Below are 22,733 nucleotides of genomic sequence, written 5' to 3'. Positions count from 1 at the left end.
TCAGATGTTCATTCATGTTTATTTAGTGTTGTAACTAGTAAAGTGGAAGAGACAATCGGTTCACTACGCTCTGCTTGAACGTTGTCACGCACCACAGAGCACCAAGAAAGATCGTGAGACGTCTATGGTTTTATGGTGCGTTCAAGTCATGTCCGAAAGTTTGTATTTACGAGCTGAACGCACATGAATGCCACCAAAATGTCGTAAATATGGGTGGGAAGCTCGGGATTTTTTTAATGGTGCCTTCACGTGCTCTTGGAATTATCATAAATATGAGTTTCTTAGGTAAAATTGCATATGAACGCCCTCTGATTTCGAATCATGTAATCGTAATCACGACTTCAGAAGTGGGAATTACCAAATTTCTGATAGCACATGAAGGCAGCATAAGCCCTGATCTGTACGAGTTGGGGGCGTGTCAGTGAGAAACATGGCGGAATACAACAATACTTATAGATATTTAGCAGTGACACTGTCAGGCAGGCTTTCCTATTTACAACAAAGAAAGCTAATTGCCTGCACATAGCATAATATAACAATATAATATGTAACGATAAAGTTTACAGTGGCTTCATAAATTAATTAAAAACATAAAAAGAAAAATGCACCTGATGAACATTCTTTGTACTTCATTTTCTAGAAATAGGAGTGCTGTATTTTTGTATAATTAATTCAGAGAAGGTACACCGCCATCTTACTCCGACTTGAGCGCACCTGTCCTCGTAAACACAACTTCCCTCCTCGTAAAAACGAACTTCCCAGGAGGACTTGAACGCACCATCTCTCCAGTCTATGGGAAAGTAGCCCATTTTTGATTCTTGTGAGGTTTATTGTGCTTGCCCCACCCCCGATTCACATAAATGACATATTTTGATTCAAAACTGCGAATTTCGCCAGAAAGCGACTAGTTTGCAGGTATGTATTATAAATGATCTGTGCATGTTATTTTAAATTCATGTGCCCTCATAATCTTTGATCAAAATATCTTCCCCTCCCTCTTGCAGCTTCATATCTTCTCTGATGATGTGAGGGCGGGGCAACCTGTCACTCACATGAGATCCACCAATAGCAAACCACAACCATCCAATCAATTCCCCATGGACAAAATCAAGTCCTGTTCTACTTTTTTTTTATGTTTTAAAAGCTGTTTCACTCAGATATATGTCACAATAAGGAAGAAACGAGTATTGCAACTTCCGTTTCATGCCGACTTTACGTTCAAATATTTCTACACAAAATTGGATAAAAAATAATACATGACATTCACAGCTAAACATGCTGATGAGGCCTATTTATAAAAAAATAGTGCACAGTATGCATAATGCAAAAAAAGTGTAGTGTGTAGTATGGTAGTATGCAATTCAGAATATAGCCACGTCATCATTATCATCCACTCCATAACAAAAAAACTTCTACAGGACACTTGTTAACATAATTGGTTTTATTATTTTTGTAGCTAATTTACAACAAGCATCTCACTGAAATTAAACATTTTTATAATCCGATACTGTCATTGATAAATCTCTCTTTTAAGATAAATCATTTAAATATACTTTTGCATCAGATGGCATTGTTGTATTTTCATAATTATTCTTCTTTTTTAAAATAAAAGCAATATGTTCAATCTGTTCAGGATAATTAGAATATGGCAAATACAAATCGATAAAATACATTTGATTCAAATAAATTCATAAATTCAACTCATAATTCATTCTAGTAAGAGTGAAGTCATATATTTCTCTTTGTAATACATTGTGTGTGTGTGTGTGTGTGTGTGTGTGTTGTGCAGCTCATTCAGACAGCAATATACGTTCTTATTTTTTATAAGTTATGTGGCTAATAACATGATTTGGGTAATTTATTTATGGGCTACGTTTAGAAAAGTATCAGTATGTGGTATGTGTAATGCGTGCAAAGTTTTTTTTTTTTTTTGAAAAATATTTTTTAAATTTCACAGTAAAGTTGAATTTTTACTTTCAGTTTTCACATTTGATTGTGTGCAGCTCCACTTTGGAAACCACAGCAAAAGCGTCTCAGTCTTCACACGAAACCCCCATGTAAACAAAGCAGTAAACAATTAAATAAACAATTATATAAAATCTATAAATTAAAATACCGGCAAGAAAGAAACTGTCACTGCACTCCAAACACACTTAAATATCGAAATTCAAACGCAAAAAGTCAAAAGAAAATAAGTGAAAGTAAACAAGCCACCAAGATTGCTCTGTGTTCCTCTGCTTTCTGTCTGTCGTTCATCGTGTCTGATCAAATCCTTCCTTTAATAAGTGCAAATGTGTTTCACTTCATCTTCTTATTAGTCTCTGTATCACCTACAAATACTGGGTCCATTTTTTCTCTCAGTCTGTTTCCATAAATCACTATGGTAAAGTTCATGGCATTGATTTAATGAAATCTCACTAAATCCAATGTGAACCACTGAACTGTGTTCTGGACACATCACGGTTTTCGTCCTTGAATATGACGCCCTCTGAGCTCAAAGCACCGTATCGATTTTTACCGCATCGCTGTAGGGTAACACAAAAGGGTAAAAAAGCCAATTTATCATTCTGCCATTCTCATGTCAGCCAGGGTGGAAGTGGGCGCTTTGTCAACCCTCTCAGAATTATGGGTAAAATTGTTTACAAATGAGTGAGAAGGGTAATTAGTTGTTAGATTGTTAAACTTGGCTAGCTAAGCTGATTATTCCCTGGCATTATAGCCGTTAATTTATCTCATCAAGCATAATGAACCCACGATCGTATTCCAATAAAAGTCCAGCATCATTAAGACCCGCTCCTCTTCACGCCGGTGATGGCAACGTAATCGACCCACTGATTAACCGCTGTGATGATGTCCACTGACTGACCATTGAGATGCATCAAAGTAGCCTCATTGATTTGATTACAAGAGTTAATTATAATCTGATACACAGCATTAAAAAACATTGTACAATACACCATTTTCCTGATAGTGTTTGTGTTTGTGTGTGTGTGTGTGTGTGTGTGTGTGTACAGAGAGTTTATAGATGGGCTGAATGAATGGCCATTAAGGCTACGTTCACATTGCAGGTGATTGGGGCAAATGTAAAAATCACATTGAATTCAATTCTGAGCCGTAAACATCATGTGACAAATCACTCTGGAGTCGCAGAAAAACGACACAAACTATTTTACGAGGTGCCGATTTCGTATGAATTCATATGATGGTTTGTACGGAAGCTTGTTTCCACCACTGAATAAAAAAGGTAATCGTGACTTTTTATCTCACAGTTCTCACAGGATTGTTAAATAAAAAGTCACAAATTCTTGCAATTCTGATTTTTTTTCTCTCAATTGCGAGTTTATATCTCACAATTCTGACTTTTGCATTTATATCACGCAATTCTGAGAAAAAAGTCAGATGTAAACTCATAATGCAGAGAAAAAGTCAAGATTGTGAGACAAATGTCACAATTACCTTTTTTATTTTTTATTCAGTCTTTTTTTCCTCAGAATTGGACTTTATAACTCACAATTGCGAGTTTATATCTCACAATTGCAAGAAACAAAGTAAGAACTGCGAGAAAAAGTCAGAATTGCGGGATATAAACAATTGTAAAAAATAAAATCAGAATTGTGAGATATAAACTCACAATTCTGACTTTTTTCTCTCAATTGCGAGTTTATATCACGCAATTCTGACTTTTTATATCTCACAATTGCGAGAAACAAAGTCAGAATTGTGAGGAAAATGTCAGAATTGCTAGATATAAACTCACAATTGAGAGGAAAAGGTCAGAATTACGAGTTTATTTTTTGCAATTGTGTTTATATCACACAATTCTGATTTTATAACTCGCAATTGCGACTTTATATCACATAATTCTGAGAAAAATAAAGTCAGAAGTGCGACGTAAACTCGCAATTGCGTGAAAAAGTCAGGATTGCGTGATATAAACAATTGCAAAAAATAAAGTCAGAACTGCGAGATATACACTCGCAATTCTGACTTTGCAGATCGTATGAAAATGGGATCGTATGAATTAGTCATCAACTCACCAAAACAAAATATCTATGAATTGCAATAAGATTGTGTTGATTTTCTGATGACAGTACACGCAGTCCCAAAGCTAACGACTATCCTGAGCAGTGATGTCAGCATATGAGAAAAGCGTTTTCCAAAAAAAGGGGCACTGGCAAAACATCAACTGTAATATGATGAAATATTTGAGATTTAAGTTCTATTTCACCAAAATAAGCAACTAATTTAGGGCAAGATTTACTAAACAAGACAAATTAGCACGAGAGCACAATATTCCCCCCTCCCCCCCAAAATTAAAGAACACGGACGCAGCTGGATCATTTCCATAACGCAATCTACCAAAAGCAGCACAAATTTTCGTCTGGTTCAAGGGCAGTAAATAATAGCGCAAATACCAGTAAATTGACTAGCGCAAACCTTAGTAAATCGCCTTGCATGATTCATTTAAATACTCTCCTCCCATAAATTTTGCGTCTAAAAGGGAAACTCTTACAAATGCATATGCAAAAACAACACAGTCTATGCCTTTTCAGTGCTAACTTTTCACAGCATTGTCTGTAGTAAATCCTGACAGTAGTTTTTTAATGCCAAAAGAGGGTTTGCGCTGGCACAAGCTGTTATTAAATCTGGCCCTAAGAATGGCTTTTAATGGAGAAGGATGCCAAGAAAATGGTGTAATTACGGCGCCTACCAGCATGGACCATGTTTACAGGCCAAACCTTGACCTCCTGGTGTGTATAATCAGGATAGTTTACAGCAATTTAACTTGACATTCATCATAAAATGATTTACCTTTGTTGGGAAAAAGACAGAGGATGGCCACTGGCTGTACAAACAAAAATTATAATATTAGAATACATGAAAACGTCAGGGTCATCCTCTGGCTTCAGGGGCGGTGACTGATATGGGCCAGATTTAAAAGGTCAACCTGGATTTGAGCAGAAAGCTGAACTGGTCTTGCGGTGTGAACGTAGCCTTTCAGCACAAGTGTGATCTAAACCGAACTGAAATCCAACGGGCATGTAAAAGTGATGAAAGTATTAGGCTTGAAGCGGTTTGATAATTTACCGATGACTTCAAGATCCAAGCATGGCTAAAATTCGTTACATTATGAGAAGATTAAGGAAGAGCCCGATATTGCACATTAAGAGCAGCCTGAAGTCATTGTGTTTGAGAGCCGTGGAGCTCAGGGAAATAATCCAACGAGCAAATGAATTTCAGCTCAAAGGAAAACATCAATCAGGCTATTGCAAGAAGATCCAGATAGAAGAAGGCAAATGTTACAAAATCCATGTTGGCGTGTGTCTAAATGTGCATGTTTACATGTAAGCGCAAGAAAATCAAAGAAAACAGACTCCGGAATATCAAGCATGTGCAGAATGAGAGTCACAGTCTGCGTCTTTCCCTTTTTCCTTCCAACCCTTTCTTCTTATCCATTCAATGTGATGAACTAGCTGCAAACTATTTAAGGGGAACATTCGAAGGACCGAGGCAAACCTTTTGTTTTGCCCGCTCAGAACTTCCTGGATTTCAGGAAGCACACATCAAGCACTTCAAATTTGTAAAAGGAATTAAACGCCCTTGATGCTGATAACTGTGGGTGAACGTAAGTCTCTGAGTAGTCGTAATATCTTTGATATTGAAGATTTCAGCGCATTATTGATACCGATAAATATACTTTCATAATTCAGTTCAATTCACCTTTAGTATTGTAAAACGAGCTCCTTTAATCAGGAATAGCTCTTGAAAGTCTCGTTCCAGTAAAAGCCAAGGCGGTCGCTCATCTCTCTCTCCACTTCCTGTCTAGTTCGGAGAGAGCGAGAGGGAATCTGACAATATACAAAATTTCTTTGTAGCATCCCAGTTCGTGAGAGAGTAAAAACAGCTCACCAGTCCTGTGTGAGAGGACGTTATTCAGAGAGAAAGCCAGAAAGAAACAGAGAAGGACCGAGAGAAAGACAGAGAAAGGAAGTTAAAAGCAGAAAAAGGAAGTTACAAAGCTAGGAAAAGGAGGAAAAGAGAGGCAGATGCGGTGTGGGCAGCTCCTGTGCGGTTTCACTCCATCGTTTCCTGGTGTCTCTGTGACTTCTCCCTCCCTTTCACTCTTCCCATCTCTCCCTCTCTCTCTCTGTCTGATTCTCGTGAGCTCTTCGAGTTGGAGCTCCACAGTCCAGGGCAGGCAGGCCGAATGGTGACTGGGCGAGGTGGTTTGGCTCTGGATGGACTCTCACAGACGCTCCCTGGTGGGAATCCAGATATAAGGCCCTGACTGCTCCTCGATCACAGTTTTCACCTTGTGATAAACCTCCTCGAAGCTGTCACCCTCCACGATTGCTGCGATACAGAGAGAGAACGGCAGAAAATGTATCAGTTAAGCATTTTGTCACATCTGTTTATGGTTAAAGGTGGTTGTCCATGCTTTTTTTTAATAGCCTTTACAGATGTGCGCAAAACTTTTGCGATGTTTTCTAAATGTCAATAGAAAATGTAACCTTTAAATATGAAAAAACTGTTTCCATTACAGTTTTGCGAAATATTCCTTTTTCTAATTGCCTGAAAAAACCACCTCATGTGAGCGTAATAACTTTTTTGCGATATATGGGAGTTTTTGCGAAATTGATGTATTTCCATTGGGCGTATTTTCAATTCGCAATTTCAATTTGTGAAATTTGAAGGAAACGCGGCAATTGCTAATTTATCACATCATGTCTTTAATAAATCCTGACAGTAGTTTTTAATGGCAAAAGAGGGTTTGCGCTGGCGCAAGCTATTAGTAATTCTGGCTCATTGTGTCACATATAAATAAATAACAAATTAGTAACAAAATTCCACACATGTTCCTTTATTAAATATTTTGGCTAATTCAATCAAGCCTTCAGCTTGTAGCATTCCCTATTCCCAGATTTTACCCCAAAATTAGTGAGAAGCAAGCAGATTCAGTGTGACCTAGTAATTAGTAAATGTGTTTTCTTCCAGGACACTAGAGGGCGTTGCATGAAAATGTCTTACCAGAGAAGCACTCCAGGAAATCTTGCTCCAGTTTAATAGCGCGGTCCATACCTTTCCTGGCTTGTTCCTCAGTTAAACGTGTGTTGATCTCTCTGGATAATACAGCAGAGACACCATCAGTTGTCAGGCTAGGCTCAATTTTGAGTTAATGTTGACTTTGTGTATTTGTGTAGTTGTTTGCAGTTACGTACAGGACGTTCTCCAGTGATTTAGGTCGTACAAAGATGGCGATTGGGTGGAGCTGTGCAGCCTGTAGCCTACGAACTGCATTTGCGGACACATCCAGAATACAGTGCTTTCCCTGCTGCTCACAAACACACAAAAACAGACACGCATATTAGGATGTGCAAAAGTGATACACGAGTTCATTGTTTTGTCCAAAACTCTGATCTAACCTGTTCCGCCACTTCTCGGACGCTCTGAACGCTGGTTCCGTACAGGTGGCTGTTGTACTGGCCCGCCTCAATGAAACGATGGTTCTGAATGTCTTTCTCCATCTGTTCCCGCGACGACACAAAATGGTAGTCCCGCCCATCCACCTCATACTCCCGCTTGGGTCGTGTCGTATCTGAGAAAGAGATAGTCTCATGACTATGATATCAGTTACACTTAATGGCAGCATTACTTAATATAGCACTTAATGGCAGTGTTGAAAATGGCTGTTTACTGCTTATCGTAAGTGAAGAATATTTGAAATAAAAATATTTTTGTGTCAACTGTGACACGCTACCAGGGCTTGACATTAACACCCGCCAGCCCGCCAACTTGCGGGTGTATTTCAGCAGTGGCGTGTAACACAGTCGCTCCTACTAGCAACTTTGGCGGGTTGAATTTTATTTATAATATATACATTTTTCAATTGTTGTTTTTTAAAAAGGCATCTGAAATAATAAACTAAGTGCATTGTAGTGTTTTTCAAAAAATATTGATTTTTCGAAACATATTGATACTGAAAATATCTGAAACGCTTCCAATACTCATCTTCCCCAAGAACAGATATACGATATCAGCTGCACTTTCTCTCTCTCGTGAGCTACACACAAACCCGCCTCCCCTCACTCACTCATTTCATTCCTCGTTTTCATTTCTAGATGAATATTGTTGGTGTTACAGGGCTTGAATTTTGCTGTGGGATTGTGCATATTGTGCATAATTTTACTCATTCCCGCAGATTTTGTGCTCACACCCAAAGTGCGCACACATAAAGCCGCCTCTCAGTACTAAATTGAGTTATTTTTCACTGCTTATTGCGCTTAACCAGTCAAATACACACAAAATAATGTCAAAAGTGAGTATTCACGTAAACACAGTCATTTATTTTTAGTATAATGGATCTGTGTGTCAGCTCTTAAAGTGACAGCAGCCTAATACACCTGCTGTCAAATTATGAGATACTATTAAACATATCTATATGGCAGTTTTTCCCCATGGTATCAACGTCAAAATTGTGGCCAGTGAAAATTCTGAGTGGCTAGTAACTATGGAAAACTACTAGCCACAGTCGCTGATAAGCAAACAAGTTAATGTCAAGCTCTGCATGCTACCAATCTAAAATTTGGGGTAAGATAAATAAAGAGATTAACACTTTTATTCAGATAGGATGCATTTAATTGATCAACGCTAACACTAAAGATATTTTTAATGTTACAAAATATTTCTATTTCAAATAAATTTAATTTTTTTTTTTTACTTTATATTCATCAAAGAATCCTGAAAAAAGGTATTAATACAATAAAATACAAAACAATATTTATATAGCACATTTAAAAAAAAAAGCTGACCAAAGGAAATATACAAAGCAAATAAAATAAACATAAAAATACAATCACAAATAGAGAGCGACTTCATGAAAATAGTTGAGTTTTAAAAAGTAAATAGATGGGGCGTTTCTAATGTAAATCAGGAGGCTGTTCCAGAACTTGAGACTGGTAAATGCAAACGCACGGTCACCTCTGTATTTAAGTCTGGATCCTTTGCGCCCTGACATGCAGAAATTGCCAAAAATGCCATTGTTGAGAGAGCGCTTGGCACTTTTGTCAGCAATATGCATCTAAGCGTGACAACAGAGTTGAGGAATACTTACGGGGGACACAAGAGCCAAACTTGTCTGGGAACTCGGACAGCAGGTCATCATTCACTCTGTCCTTCACCGGACCCAGAATAATGATCGGCCTCGCGTAGTGCACTAAACAGGATGAGAGATGAGAGAGAGACTCTACGAATACATACACTAGAACACAAAGCAAATGGAAGTGAGGAGAAAGAACAATATGACATAAGCTAGAAACTCAGTGGCTCAGTTCCCAACCCTAGTGAGCTGCCTACAAAGACAGCATTTTTAGGCACCATAGGTGCGCTTCCCACACAAAAACTGTAGGCAGCAAAATGATGCTTAGAAAATGCTTAATTTTGCTCAAATTCTAAAGGAAAAACATCCACAGAACTGCAGCACAGGCCTGTCAATTTTCCATCTGTTTAAAGCCATGAATAAGTATGGTTTTCAGGGGGGTTTCCTTCCATTTAAATCATCGCCCCTTTCTTCCCTCTAGTGATGGCCCTGATGGTATGCATCATCAATAAGCTTTATACAGAATTTGGCATACTTTGATGATAATAAAGAAATGTATGTCAAGCTCACTGTTTGCTTTGTTGATAAGACTGACAAGTTTTTTTTTTTTATTATTCAGCACTAAAAGGCAGAAGTGTAAAGAGTACCTGAAAAGAAAACCATTCTTAAGTAAAAGTGGAGATACCTTGTTGAGATACCTACGACTTCGTTTTTTTACACAGTCGAACGGAGAGCCCTGCAAAGTATACTTCACTTGACTCGTACGCGTACACAGCCGTTCAACGCAATTAGAGGTCTGCATTACCCGATAAGATTTCTTGCTGCGCGGGATTAAATTTTGAATGAAAGGCGGATTGCGGTCAGTAACTTTAGTGTACTTTAGGCGGGACCGGGCGGTCTGACAATAACCCGGTCGCTCCCGAGATGCTCTGACATCAGTGCATCTGTGCTTGAACTTGAAGTGAACAAAACTTTCTGCAGCGGTGGCGTTCACACCGTCCCCAGTTCCCTGTCCTGAGAAACTTGGCAAGATATGTTCTTTGCATTAGAGGTCTGCGTGAGTGCACCTTCAGAGAACATTCAACCTTTGTGATTGGATTTTGAAGGAGAGACGTTCTGAAACGGTCGTCAGTCGGCGTCATTCTGTTCTTGCGTGGATGTTAAAAAAGATTTCATTTTGCAGTATAGCTAGTAAGCCAACAGTTTTCGTTTATGTAATTTTGGCATAGCCTATAGTTTTGAGGGACATGTTGTAGGCTATTTAATTTAGCCTATTTTTCTCTGTGATATTTAGCCTATTATTCTTTGTTTTTGACATTTTTTCTCTGACATTTTTTAGGGTGTTGACATCATCATAGACAAATAACAAATACAAATGCAACATTTTATATTTGTTATCCCTAAATCGCTCTCTTTCTTTAGGGGAAGTTTAAATGCAAAAGATTCTGGAAATGATCTTTAGCGGGACCCGTCGGGTCGGGAAGAAAATCACTATATGCGGATAGCTGGTGAACACAGTGAATTTTAGGTGGGAGCGGGTGCGTGCGGAATAGAACCATTGCGGGAGCGGGCGGGAGCAGGACGAAAAAAACAGTCCCACGCAGACCTCTAAACGCGATCTCTCGCCACAAGTTACAAACCATGTAAATATCTTTGTATTCTTTCATGCTAGTGTTGTACAAATGAGGGTACTTTCTACCTTCTTCACACAATCTCTCATCTGTGTAGGCCTCTATTGTCACTGTAGCTTGCATGCGTTCCGGTGTGGTGAGAAATCGAGTCCCCCCAGGAATCGGGTCTCCTTTAGGACCCCGAGTGATCCCATTGGTTCAAAAGATTTTAATGGGTAATCACGTTATGATTTATATAGTTTAAAATGTGTTATAATGACCATTAATGTCTTTTTGGTTTATATACTAGTATATAACTGAAGCTATAGGTTGTGAAATCAAGCATTGTGGGGGGGGGACACCGGGGGACATTTCTCATGACACCGGTCTGTTCAGTTTATGCAGTTTTTCTTCGACTACCTTGTGAATCGACGCCCACAGGGTACAGTTGCCACCTTGTGGATAAACTAATTCTTGCAAAAAAAAAAATTAAATTAAATGCGCATGTGCAATCTGTGTGTACAAAGTCTGCGTGGTTACAAAATCCGGCGGTGTGCATACATTACTCTTCTGATGACGAAATTCACATCACGCGCACTGTACGCTGACCATGGCGTACACGTAAAAAGTGAAGTATACTTTGGCCTTTAGAGTATCTGATTTTAACAGTACTTAAGTATTGTACTCGTACTGAATGAAGGCTCAAAGATGCAGTAGTCCTCATCAAGACATCAGTGAATAATAAGAAATAGTATTTTTTTCAAATTGAAATAAAACTGAACACCTCAATATTGCAATGAATCAAGGTCGACAAAACTTCATCTCAAATGCCTACAGATATTCAAAACTCAGAACTAAGTCTCGGTTAACTTGGAAATTTTTTGAGAGATCCGCATTGCAACTTTTAAAAAAAAAACAACCTTTCAGTAAACAAAAACTATATGGAGTGAACGCAGCACGTGTCCTCATCTCATATATGAAACACCTGCGATTCACAACTACCTGCTAATGCACTCACATATGTCTAAAGTAGCCTTGTTGACAAGTTTGGGTGAGCAGGGGCAAAACGCACAAGATATAGTACCTTCAATGTCCTGTAGATGGCGATATCGCTTCTTTTGTAGCAGAAATTGCTGCAAAAAAGTTTGGTGCCATGCAAAATGTAAAGAGTAATTGCATTACTCATTACAAATGTATTGGAGTAAAGAGTACATATAATTAATCAAAAATGTAGTCAAGTATAGACTAAAAGTTGCTGATACTCAAAATACAGAGTAGCAAAAAAAGATATTTAAGTACAGTAACTAATTACGTTTACTCAAATACTTTATACCACGGCTGAAAAGTATCTATAACAATAGTTACATCCAGAAATATCTGACTTCACATCAATAGTCAAACTATTTAAATGAACTCTTAGTGTTAGTCCAGTGCACTTTATGTGCGGAGGGCTATTTGTGTGGTTGCTGTCTATATATGTAGTGTTTGAATCGAGTCACATACAGTATGAAGTTTTTATTTCATTTAGGATGCTGCCTGCGTAGACCGTAGAAAACAAGGTATCTCACTAGGGTTTGTATCAGAGCCAGCGTATAAATGACAACATATGGTGACTCAGTTGAGTTATCCAACCTTCCACTTGTGCAACTGTCTCGTAACTCCGTACGGGCTCTTCCCTTCCTGAAAGAGAACGAACACACATACATCAGTTTCTGTTTGCAATACATTCAACAATAAAACATGAAATTCTGTATGGGTATTCAGGGCTGCACTGTGCTATATGAGAAAAAAGAAGGTTGTAACTTACCCTGTGAACCTGTACTGTCTCGACTTCGGTCCTGTCAGAGGGAAAATATAGGGTACAATGCTTATCAAATTGTAATAGACTGTTTCCAACATTAATTTAGATGTAAACATCCAGTTATTGCATCATTTGTCCTGACCTAAAGAGGTAAATAGGCAATAATAATGTAAGTCTAAAGGCTTTTGTGTGCGTCTGGGAAACCTAGATTGACATAAACCAGGAACAGTAACATGAGTATGTAGACGTTTTTACTGTGTAAGTCTCTTTTTTGTCCGCAAATGTCGTTTTTAGGAGCTCTATATATGAATACCACCACAATGCCATAATTGCAAGTGGGAAATCTTTTTTTTCATGCTAAAATACACAGGTAAAACATCATTCACGCTTAATGCACACCATTTGCTGTTCATTGCGTTTGCATTAGCGCTAAAAAGCTACCTGTCTTCCAGAAAGTGAAAGAGAGGAAAAAGATATGAAATATTAACTTCCCGGGAATACAGAAGAGAACAGCAGTCTGCATGTGTGCAGTGATCAGTATCTACAGGCAGCACAAGCTCACAATGCCCAGGAGTTTCAATGCTTTCATAAAACAACTCCTTGATAGACTCCCATGGGCTGCAAACATACACCACTGCTAGCCTAAACCTATCACAACTGATTATAGAGAAGGAAAGCAAATCTCATAGGAGAAGAGCCAAATGTTTTTGGAGTAATTTAAAGAAAAATGGGTGAATGGGATGAACTGCAAACAGCTGTTTGTGTTTTAGCATGGAGCTTACCCTTTCTTTTGACTTCAACCGCGACCACTCTTTTCTCTCAACCCTGGAAGAGAGATTGGTTGAATGAACGACACAAGATAAATAAAAACAGGGAAAAAACACTGAGGGGGGAGTTCACTAAGAAGGAATTGTGCCCATCTGATGCTGTTGTTTATTCCCACATGCACATGCAATTATACAAATGCGTGCAAACACCATCTTGTAGGAGAGCTAGGTTTTTGAGAATGCAGCAGACTACCACAATCTGGTGTACTTTATCGAGATCGAACAGATGATATTTGGGAAAAACAGCACTCTTGCTTGTGTGGTAATGCTTAACTATATAATATAGAAAACTACTTTTTACAAAAACTTATTTTGCATATGTCACAATTAGTGCTGTGAATTGAGAAAAAACCTAATTAATCGCACATTTTTCTGTAATTAATCGTAATTAATCGCACCTAATATTAAATTATATATTAATAATCATGGGAATAAAAATCTTACAAACTTACAAACCTCCAAACTTTTGAACGGTAGTGTAATTTTCACTTTTATAATCTAAGGGAGGAGTGAAAAAGATTGTTTTTAACATTTCACATGCCGTTGATAGAGCTTCAGCTGAGTATATATATCCCAGAACTTTCTTTTAAAATGACGACCGAGAGATGTTTGGGTTTGGGTTGAGCGCAGATAAATGCTTCTAGAGCACGTCCTTGTAACAGTGTGTTAGAATGAAAGAGTGAAAAGCTAAAAAGACCCTTTAAGCCGTTTGAATATTATTTTGTTCAAGGACAACAGAGGAGATAACACAGAAGAAAGCAGCGACACACACACACGCGCGCGCGCGCACACCTCCTCTTGCTGGGGATGAAGCCGACCTCCTCCTCATCCCCCTGTGGGCTGACTCTGCAGGCCTGCCACCACTCCTCATCTCCACAGTCCAAAACATGCAGCACATCTCCAAACTTAAAGCCCACGGCCTGACTCAGGAAACCACAGTCTGCTGTCTTATCATAGTCAAACAGAGCCCTGACAAACGAGAGAGAGAGAGAGAGAGAGAGAGAGCATAAGTCATGGGAAAAAGAGAATAAAGGAGGACGGTTAAAGACAAGGACTGAAAAAGAAGAACATCAAAGGAAAAGCATGGAATTGGGTTGAAATTAAGCAACACAGGCCTTTTTCATTTTTATTCTTCGGCTATATTCAGAATGGGACACTAGCCTTCTGATTTCTTTCTGCATACTGAGCAGTGTTTCCTATTTTTTAAATAGTACGTTAAACAGCATGCAGCGATAAACATTTGAAACTATAGAATGTTACACTGTTCTCACATGATCCCTTTACATTGCAACTCAAATACTTAAAAAGGAACACTTAAATATTAAAGTCGCAGTATATATATACAGTAGTATCCAGTTCATTTGTCACACTGGAGATGGAAGGTGAAGTTGAGTGCAGTGGATTATGGGATACAATTACACAGTGTGCTCGGCTTGTATACGGGGCATTTTAGCAAATGTAGTAGGTCATCTGGTAATTCCACCCTTGTGAAAAACAAGTGCACTTAATTATATTAAATGTGCATTTGTGGTGTTATTCAAATCTTGAAAGTATACTCAAAGAGAGTACACTTCAATGACTTTAACACACTTAAGTACACTTTTTTTTAAAAAGTGCACTTTGTAATAATGTCAAATTAAAAGTTTCACTTTAAAGTACATTTTAAATCATGTTTTTATAATCTGTTGTTGTGCTTTAAAGAAGTGCACTTATGTGTTGACTAACATTAAATCACATGTAAAGTATTTGACTGTAATTTTAACTTTAGTGTGTTAATCAATATTACGTTTAAAGTTAATATATTTTAAATGCACTAAATTGCATTATAAATGTGCAATTACAAATATATTTAAATGCTTGACATACAACTGTCAATAGAAAAGACATTAAAGTATAATTTAGTTCACCATAAATGCGTATCAGTGCATTCAGCAGTACATTTTAACCACATTTAAAAAGACAGTAGAAGTAATTATGAAATTACATATAAAGATGTAATTAAGTCCTACTGAAGTGGGTCAAAAAGCACTCTTAATTTCAGTTAACTGCATTTAATATAAATATAAATAATTTTATGTACATAAATGTAAATAATGTAAAAAATGTATAATACATTTTCCTTTCATTAACATGCGATTTAATTGTACGAAAACATTACTTTCAGTTTGCACTCAAGTATATTTTTTTAAAGTATATTATTTCCGTAATAAAAAATTTTTTTTTAGAAGTATGAGCTGCTTTTTCACAAGGGCATGCATAGGGGAAAAAAAGCATACTGTGCACAGTGTACATACTGCTGAGGAGCGTGACAGTATTCTGAACAGTAGTATAGTGGAAAGAGAACAGGAAATAATGCAGAGAAGAGGAGGGTAATGGATTTGGAAATATTGCAAGCCAGATTTGTACATGTGACTCCTACATTAGTGTGCGCATAATTTGGAGTTGTGGTGTGTGTGTGTGTGTGTGTGTGTGTGTGTGTGTGTGTGTTGTATGTTTACCTGATATAAAATCCTCGTTTGGGGTTACTTCGTAATGTAGTTGTTCCGGAGCCCATACTGCTGTTCATCAACTGCTCTCTGAGGTCATGAATCTTAGCTTCAAATCGACTGTACTCTGCAAAACAAACAAACACAACTGTTATACAACAAAATTTTATTTTTAAATGCATCAAAACTTCAATATTCTGCATTTATTGCATTTTATTTAGTTTTCCATTTTACCTTAAAACTATACGTTTACAAGGTCATATTATTAAGCATGTGTTAACAGTTTTGCTGAACATCTTTATTATTACCTTATCAGCTCTTTGAATCAATAACGGTTTATTGAAACCTGCCAACTGACAGTCCCATAGACGTATAGGTGTCTAGGTATTTATTATGTCTATACAGTCCCACCTACTGGTCGGAACAGATAATGAGGGCTTTAAAACTGAGATGAGCTAAAAGAATGAACGTGTTTGTGCTTTTAAAAATGCAAATAAAATGGAAAAGAGCACAGGGTGTCGAGAAAAGTGTTTTTAAAAGTTGAACTTGAAAAAAGAAAATTGAACAGACAGGAGCAGACAGGAGCAATGGTCAAAGACCTCTGTTTACATCGAAAACAACCTTTTCTCTTTTTCATCACCACTCGGCCAAGGCAAACCAAGTGCAAGAATTTATATTAAAATCTATATTATTTTATGTTTATAACGTGAGCTAATATTCAAAGAAGATCAGGGTCTTTCGATAATAATCGAGTGCTTAAGCCACAAAAGTAGCTACTCAGAAATAGCAGAATACAAGAGGACAATACATCTGTTGTTGTTATCTTCTGAGCTATTCTGAGACTTTTGCTTTATATATTCGCTGATGCGCGCCGCACCTGAGCATGGCCTAATTGACTCCTCCACCCTCAAGACCATTGTTTATACATACAAGCACATTAAATCATTCATTATTGCCGGTGTTTGCAAATTTCTGACAGGGCTATAACCCCATCAAGCCCCGCCCTATCGCTGCCACTGACTGTAGTGAATACAGTGTTTGGAGTGAATACAGTGCAAAAAAATATTTGGAGAAAAAAAGTGCGAAAAAATATTTGGAGACTTCAGCCACAAATAAAAATGTATAAATGTATCAGCATTATATAACAAAATATCTAAACAAGTGTCAATTATTTAAAAAATATATATATATAGCACAAGCACACACATGTTATTTTCCAGTTCCTAAAAGTTTAAAGACACAATATGTAAGATTTTTGGATTAAAATATCCAAAAACCACTAGAACAATGTTATATATTTTGAAATAAGCAATTTTAATCAGGACACGTACCATGTCCGTGCGTCGCCTATCAATGACATGATACCTGCGTTACCCTTGATTTCCAGTTTTATTTTGTAGAAACAATGGAAACACCAAAGACGCTTTAATATATTGTGTGTTTGATTAGACAGGCGAGCAACTGTTTGGATACATTAATTGACAGAGAAAACTAATCATTGTTATATAGCTCAACACAGTAAGTCTTATAGTTTAAATCTCGTTTTCTTGATTTACCGCGAGTACCATGTTTTACTATGCCTAATATCGATCTAGCTTACTGCAGTGTGCAACAAGTGTCTCATAGCAGACGCCGAGCGAACGCAGAGTAGCACTATAACAACTTTCAACACACAAATATGATAAACAACGCTGCGTTACCCCACATACACTTGACCAGAAGAAGCGAAAGCGCTCGTCTGCAGCATAATAAAAGCTCTGCTGCTCTCGAGATGTGTGTCACGCTCGTCTCTAATTAGCAATCACTCCAGCGGCCTCGTTTCTGCTCACACAACACTCGGCCCTGCTCTGCTTCATACTACATTAACGTTAATAATCTCATCCATGAACATGATTTCTGCCTGAGACCTGTCCCGATTCTTTTCTACCGGCTGTAGACTTGAAGGCAACACCTCCCATGATTCCATGAAATCAAGGCGTCATCAAGCTATGCCTTTGTTTTGAATAAGCGACCTCTAGAGGCGAAAATTCTATATTGTGCCTTTAACTGTCAACTCTCCATTAACATTTTATTTATTTTCTTTTTTTAACCTGTATTTACTGAGTGCTAATTTTGGACCTAGTGTGTAGGATTGTCAGATGTGTGTGTGTATGTGTAGTCCTGCTAAACCCTACGTTATGGCGACAAAATATCCCCACAAAGATGGCAATACCAGAAATCTTTGACCTTGTGGGCACATTTTTTGGTCCCCATGAGGAAAACAGCTTATAAATCATACTAAATTCTGTTTTTTGAAAATGTAAGTTTTCTGTGATGGGTAGGTTTAGAGCTAGGGCACAGAATATACAGTTTGTACCATATAAAAACCCTTTATGTCTATGGACTGTCCCCATAAAACATGGAAACCCATCGTGTGTGTGTTCTGACCTTCTGGTCTGTACTGGGCGATGATGGTTACAGTCTGTCCAGCATTCTTCAAGGCAGCTGCTGCTTGTTCATGTGTAGCTACCCGGAGATCCACGCCATTCACCTAAGAAACACATCATTTCATTATAATTACACATCTCACATCACTACAGCCTTAACACATTACTGTAACATTACTGCTAAACCACATTTCAACAAGACAACAGCAGAAGTGCACACTACTGTTGAAAAGTTTTTACATTTTTTTGAAAGACGTCTCTTATGCTCAGCAAGGCTGCATTTTTTTTTTTTTAATCAAAAATACTGTAAAAATTGCCATTTTGTGAAACATTATTACCCTTTAAAATAACTGTTTTGAATTTAAATATATATTAAAATGTCATTTATTTCTGTGGTGGCAAAGCTGAATTTTCAGCTGCCATTACTCCAGTCACTTAAATGGCATAATAATATTATGCCACATATCAGCATACTAAGTAATATAATAAAAGTGTACAATATGGATTTTTCTTGGATTTTTTCCCTTCATTTTTTGTAGCAAAGAGCACTTGTGTCTTACACTATGCACTTCATCTTTGACTGGCAGGTGTATATCTATAATAAATGGTCAAAGATGCTTGTCAGGACTAATTGAATGCAGTCTCCATTAAAAGATACAGAATGTACTTATAGTCAATCATACATACTACAGTTAATGCTAGCCATGATGGAAGATCAATATGTTTATATTGATCTACCATCATGGCTAGCTTTAACTGAAGTTGTCAGGCACATCATGTTATATTCTGTTCTGTAATTCTAGATTCAAGACATGAGATTTGACTGCAGCTGCTGTTGAAATCCTCAAAATGCAAAAGCATGATGTGAAAATCATTTCAAATCGAGATTATGTTGTTGATACATGAGTATGTGTGTATGTGTTTGCATGTTCTCACACTTAAGATCTGATCTCCCTTGCGCAGTTCTCCACTCAGGTCTGCAGGGCCTCCTGCCAGGATGAAAGAGATGAATATTCCCTCACCATCCTCCCCTCCAACAATATTAAACCCCAAACCCGTCGATCCTCTATGGATCACAACACGCCTCGGGTCCCTAAGACACAGAACACAGAGAAAGGAAATAACAGAAGGTAAAGATTTATTACAAAGGAATTCCAGGATAACAGTAATAATCGTTGGCAGTAAGAATACACTTTACTTCACATATGATTTATCCTGAAACAGAAGCACAGTTCTGTCAGCCAGATAAGATATATTTAAACTTATTCTGAACTGCCTGAAACTAGTCGTCAGTAATTCAAGTCTTACTCTCTGCATGAACCTACATAGGTTTGTAACAAACGTGCATAATGCCTGCCTAATGTCTTCATTGACTGTCAGCGAACAATGTCTACTTTGCCCCTCAAACACTGTAGCTGTAGCTGAGACTGGAAGAGTTTGGTTTGTGTTGTCGACATGTTGAGAAGATGCTGTTTTCTGTGTTGCCAAAGCAAATCCACTTCAATGCACTTCCAAAGGATTGAAACGGTAAAACGGACACCATCATTACTGTTCATATCACTGTGTATCAAGTGTGAGGAAGATCTGGAGCTGAAATTCAGATATGATAATGGCTGAATGGTTTCCGTCACACCCTATAAACGGTGGACCAATCACAACAGACTGGGTCATCTGACCAATCAGAACAGAGCAGGTTCTCAGAAAGGGGGGTTTTATAGAGACTGAATCCTTGATTAGGCCGATTCAGACACAGTAACACCGTGTCCTAACCAGACGCGATGCAATAAGATTCCAGCGACAAACAATTTGTCTGTTCACACCAGACGTGAAGCGACTTTGAGATGTGATAAAGTCAATCAAAAATCACAGCCAATCAGAAGAGCACGTGAGCGGGCTCTCTCGGCAAGCTTCAGGCACTCGCAACTAAATGGATAAGTACATAATCAAATTCATAAATATCACACCATTTTAACATTATAAAAAAATACATACTGAGTTACTGAAACAATTTTTGTAATAGAATACATCATCTGTTCACAATGAGTTGACAGTTTGAACGTTCTTGTTTCCTTTCATTTATTTTGAAGATCTGAGGTGAATTGTTCATTGTTGCTTTTAGTATGTGGCTATAAAAGACACAAAATGATATTCAAACTCACATTAGATGCTTTTAACATTAAATAAAGCACATAAACATTACCTGAGACTATCATTGTCATACTTTGTGATGTTGTTCCAGCCTATAATATAAAATATTAGCTTATAAATATAAAATCTATATGATTTTGGTTTCAGTTACTAACGTTTGGTACTAACGTTCAATTACTAATGTTTTGACAAAATTTCAAATCGGATTACTGTATTATGAAATCTATCATTAGAAAAATGACTCATTTTGTGGTATAGGATTTTGGTCATATCACCAAGCTATAATTACTTTTATCAGGGAGCTACTAGAAAGTTATTCCATGATTCTTTAGTCCTTTAATCCAGCAGACCATAGCAGAAAATTAGAAACCGTTTCTAAAATAGAATCGTCGCGTGTCGCTGTCACGGCTGGTTAGGACAAAAACTCAGATTAACATGGATAAGAGACCTTTTATTGCATCGCGGCATCGCGTCGCGTCTAGCTAGGACACGGTGTGAGAATAGAGATAATGCTTCATTGTATATTATGAGAAAATTAAAGTGTTTTTTGACCTTGGATGCATGTAAACCTATCGTAGGAGACCTCCAAAATAAAATTAGCAACCTTTAAAATAGTTTAATAGGGGCACTTTAATGTCTTATATTTTACACTGAGCAGTTTTATGGCTGGGTGATATGACAATATGTGTTGATAATATAAATGATTAACAAGTTGAGATTTAGCTCTATTTAATATATTATTTTGAGAAAAATTATGCAGATACATCTGTGCCACTTTGACATCTGGGTAAGACTGGCTGAAAATATTCACTACTGAGAGAAACGAAGAAAACAAAACTGAATATGGAATATAGAATTGTAACCAGTTGGTGAAAAGGTGAGTTTAAAAGTTGTTGAATTTAGTTTGCAGATATTTTGTGGTTTTGAGAAATATAAAACCTATATGGTTTCAATTACTTACATTTTGGTATAATGACAAAATTTCAGATCGGATTACTATATTATGAAATGTTTTATTAGAAAAATTACTCATTTTGTGGTATAGGATTTTGGTCATATCACCCAGCTATAATTACTTTTATCAGGGAGCTGCTAGAAAGTTATTCCATGATTCTTTAGTCCTTTAGTCTGGCAGTGAACAAGCCTCAGGCGAGAGTGTCAAGGAATGAAATTAGATACAATATACTTTTTCTGCTCTAATTATGAAGAAAAGCTGTGGAATTCTGCAGAATGGATTTAAATAAGGTATAATGCGTCAGACAGAGCTCTTATTGTTAGTTTAAAGCTTTATCAAATTGACTAAAATATTGGTTTGGTATAAAATTTTGTGAGTGACAGGTGCTCCATCTGTGGCTGCAGATAAGCAGACCGACTGCTGACCACACAATTAAAATGATGTGAATTGTGAGCATACTGGAAATGCAGTGCTTCGGTAACACACTAGAAAAATAATTTTCCAAACACATTATTTAGGAATGTTACTGAAACCCATAAATCATTTATTTAGGCTTCTGTTGTCCGTTTTCTATGTAAAAGTCAGGCCTAGATGTAAAAACAAAATAAAATAAATAAATGCTGGGGGAACTCAAATATCTACAGGCAGCACTGGATCTCATTTGAAGGATTTACTTTTGGTCATGAAGAGCCTTGTGCTTCAGAATGAATATGTTAAGTGAATAATACAATGAACCCTTTGGGATCAAAGCTATCCATCCATGTCACTCACTGGTCACCAACTACTAGTTTAACAATGTAGCATCCAGCTTAACCTTTACATTTTTAAACTTCATAGATTCAAAAGACTGAATCTATAAAGTTCACAAGAAGTCCTCAACACAATTTGGCAAAATACAATTTCTGCTGCTGTTTGCATCATAGCTCTAAACTGAGTTGATTTTTAATCTCTGCTGCCAATTATTTTTATTTATTTATTTACCCACCCAAGGTTATGGATAAAACTCCATTCTAAATCCTTCCAATATATTATAATGTATAAGAACTGCTGAATCATTAGCTTGCAGTTTGCCAGACAGCATTACCTGGGTAAGTCATCATCTCCCAACAAGCCATGCAGCACAGGAGAAAAGCGGCTCGGTGAGGTGGGAGTGAGGGCTTGTGGGTAATCCGAGGCCAGGAAGTTTGGATGTCCAAGGTCCGTGTCCAGATGCGGAGAGTACGCTGAAGGGTGAACACACACAAAAATCACCAAGAACTGAGTTAAAGCTGGATTTACTAATGTTTGCCATTGAATCTTGCTTGAAAATAAATGAGATACCCTCAAGCACAAATGTTTATTCTGCTGTGTTTGCAGTGTTATATCTGTGAAATTGTCAGCATT

General features: G+C 37.4%; 1 protein-coding gene across 4 annotated transcripts in view; it reads right to left on the bottom strand.

Annotated features, from left to right (window-relative positions):
• Window positions 1–1,422: 1,422 nt before the first annotated feature.
• LOC127513280 (disks large homolog 4) overlaps window positions 1,423–22,733 on the bottom strand; it is a 158,029-nt gene continuing 136,718 nt past the window's right edge. For all 4 annotated transcript variants that reach the window (XM_051894954.1, XM_051894953.1, XM_051894952.1 and 1 more), the window contains 13 exons: window positions 22,435–22,573; window positions 19,184–19,340; window positions 18,249–18,351; window positions 15,834–15,948; window positions 14,128–14,304; window positions 13,291–13,333; window positions 12,515–12,545; window positions 12,340–12,387; window positions 9,113–9,214; window positions 7,425–7,597; window positions 7,221–7,333; window positions 7,030–7,121; window positions 1,423–6,354 (listed from right to left, as the gene is read on the bottom strand). In XM_051894954.1, coding sequence (XP_051750914.1) covers window positions 6,248–6,354; window positions 7,030–7,121; window positions 7,221–7,333; window positions 7,425–7,597; window positions 9,113–9,214; window positions 12,340–12,387; window positions 12,515–12,545; window positions 13,291–13,333; window positions 14,128–14,304; window positions 15,834–15,948; window positions 18,249–18,351; window positions 19,184–19,340; window positions 22,435–22,573 — 1,400 coding nt within the window. In that variant the 3' untranslated portion in view covers window positions 1,423–6,247. The remainder of the gene's footprint in view (window positions 6,355–7,029; window positions 7,122–7,220; window positions 7,334–7,424; window positions 7,598–9,112; window positions 9,215–12,339; window positions 12,388–12,514; window positions 12,546–13,290; window positions 13,334–14,127; window positions 14,305–15,833; window positions 15,949–18,248; window positions 18,352–19,183; window positions 19,341–22,434; window positions 22,574–22,733) is intronic.

The sequence above is a fragment of the Ctenopharyngodon idella genome, chromosome 5 (assembly GCF_019924925.1).
Source record: "Ctenopharyngodon idella isolate HZGC_01 chromosome 5, HZGC01, whole genome shotgun sequence".
NCBI lineage: Eukaryota > Metazoa > Chordata > Actinopteri > Cypriniformes > Xenocyprididae > Ctenopharyngodon > Ctenopharyngodon idella.
This window is presented reverse-complemented; position numbering and strand designations above follow the sequence as displayed.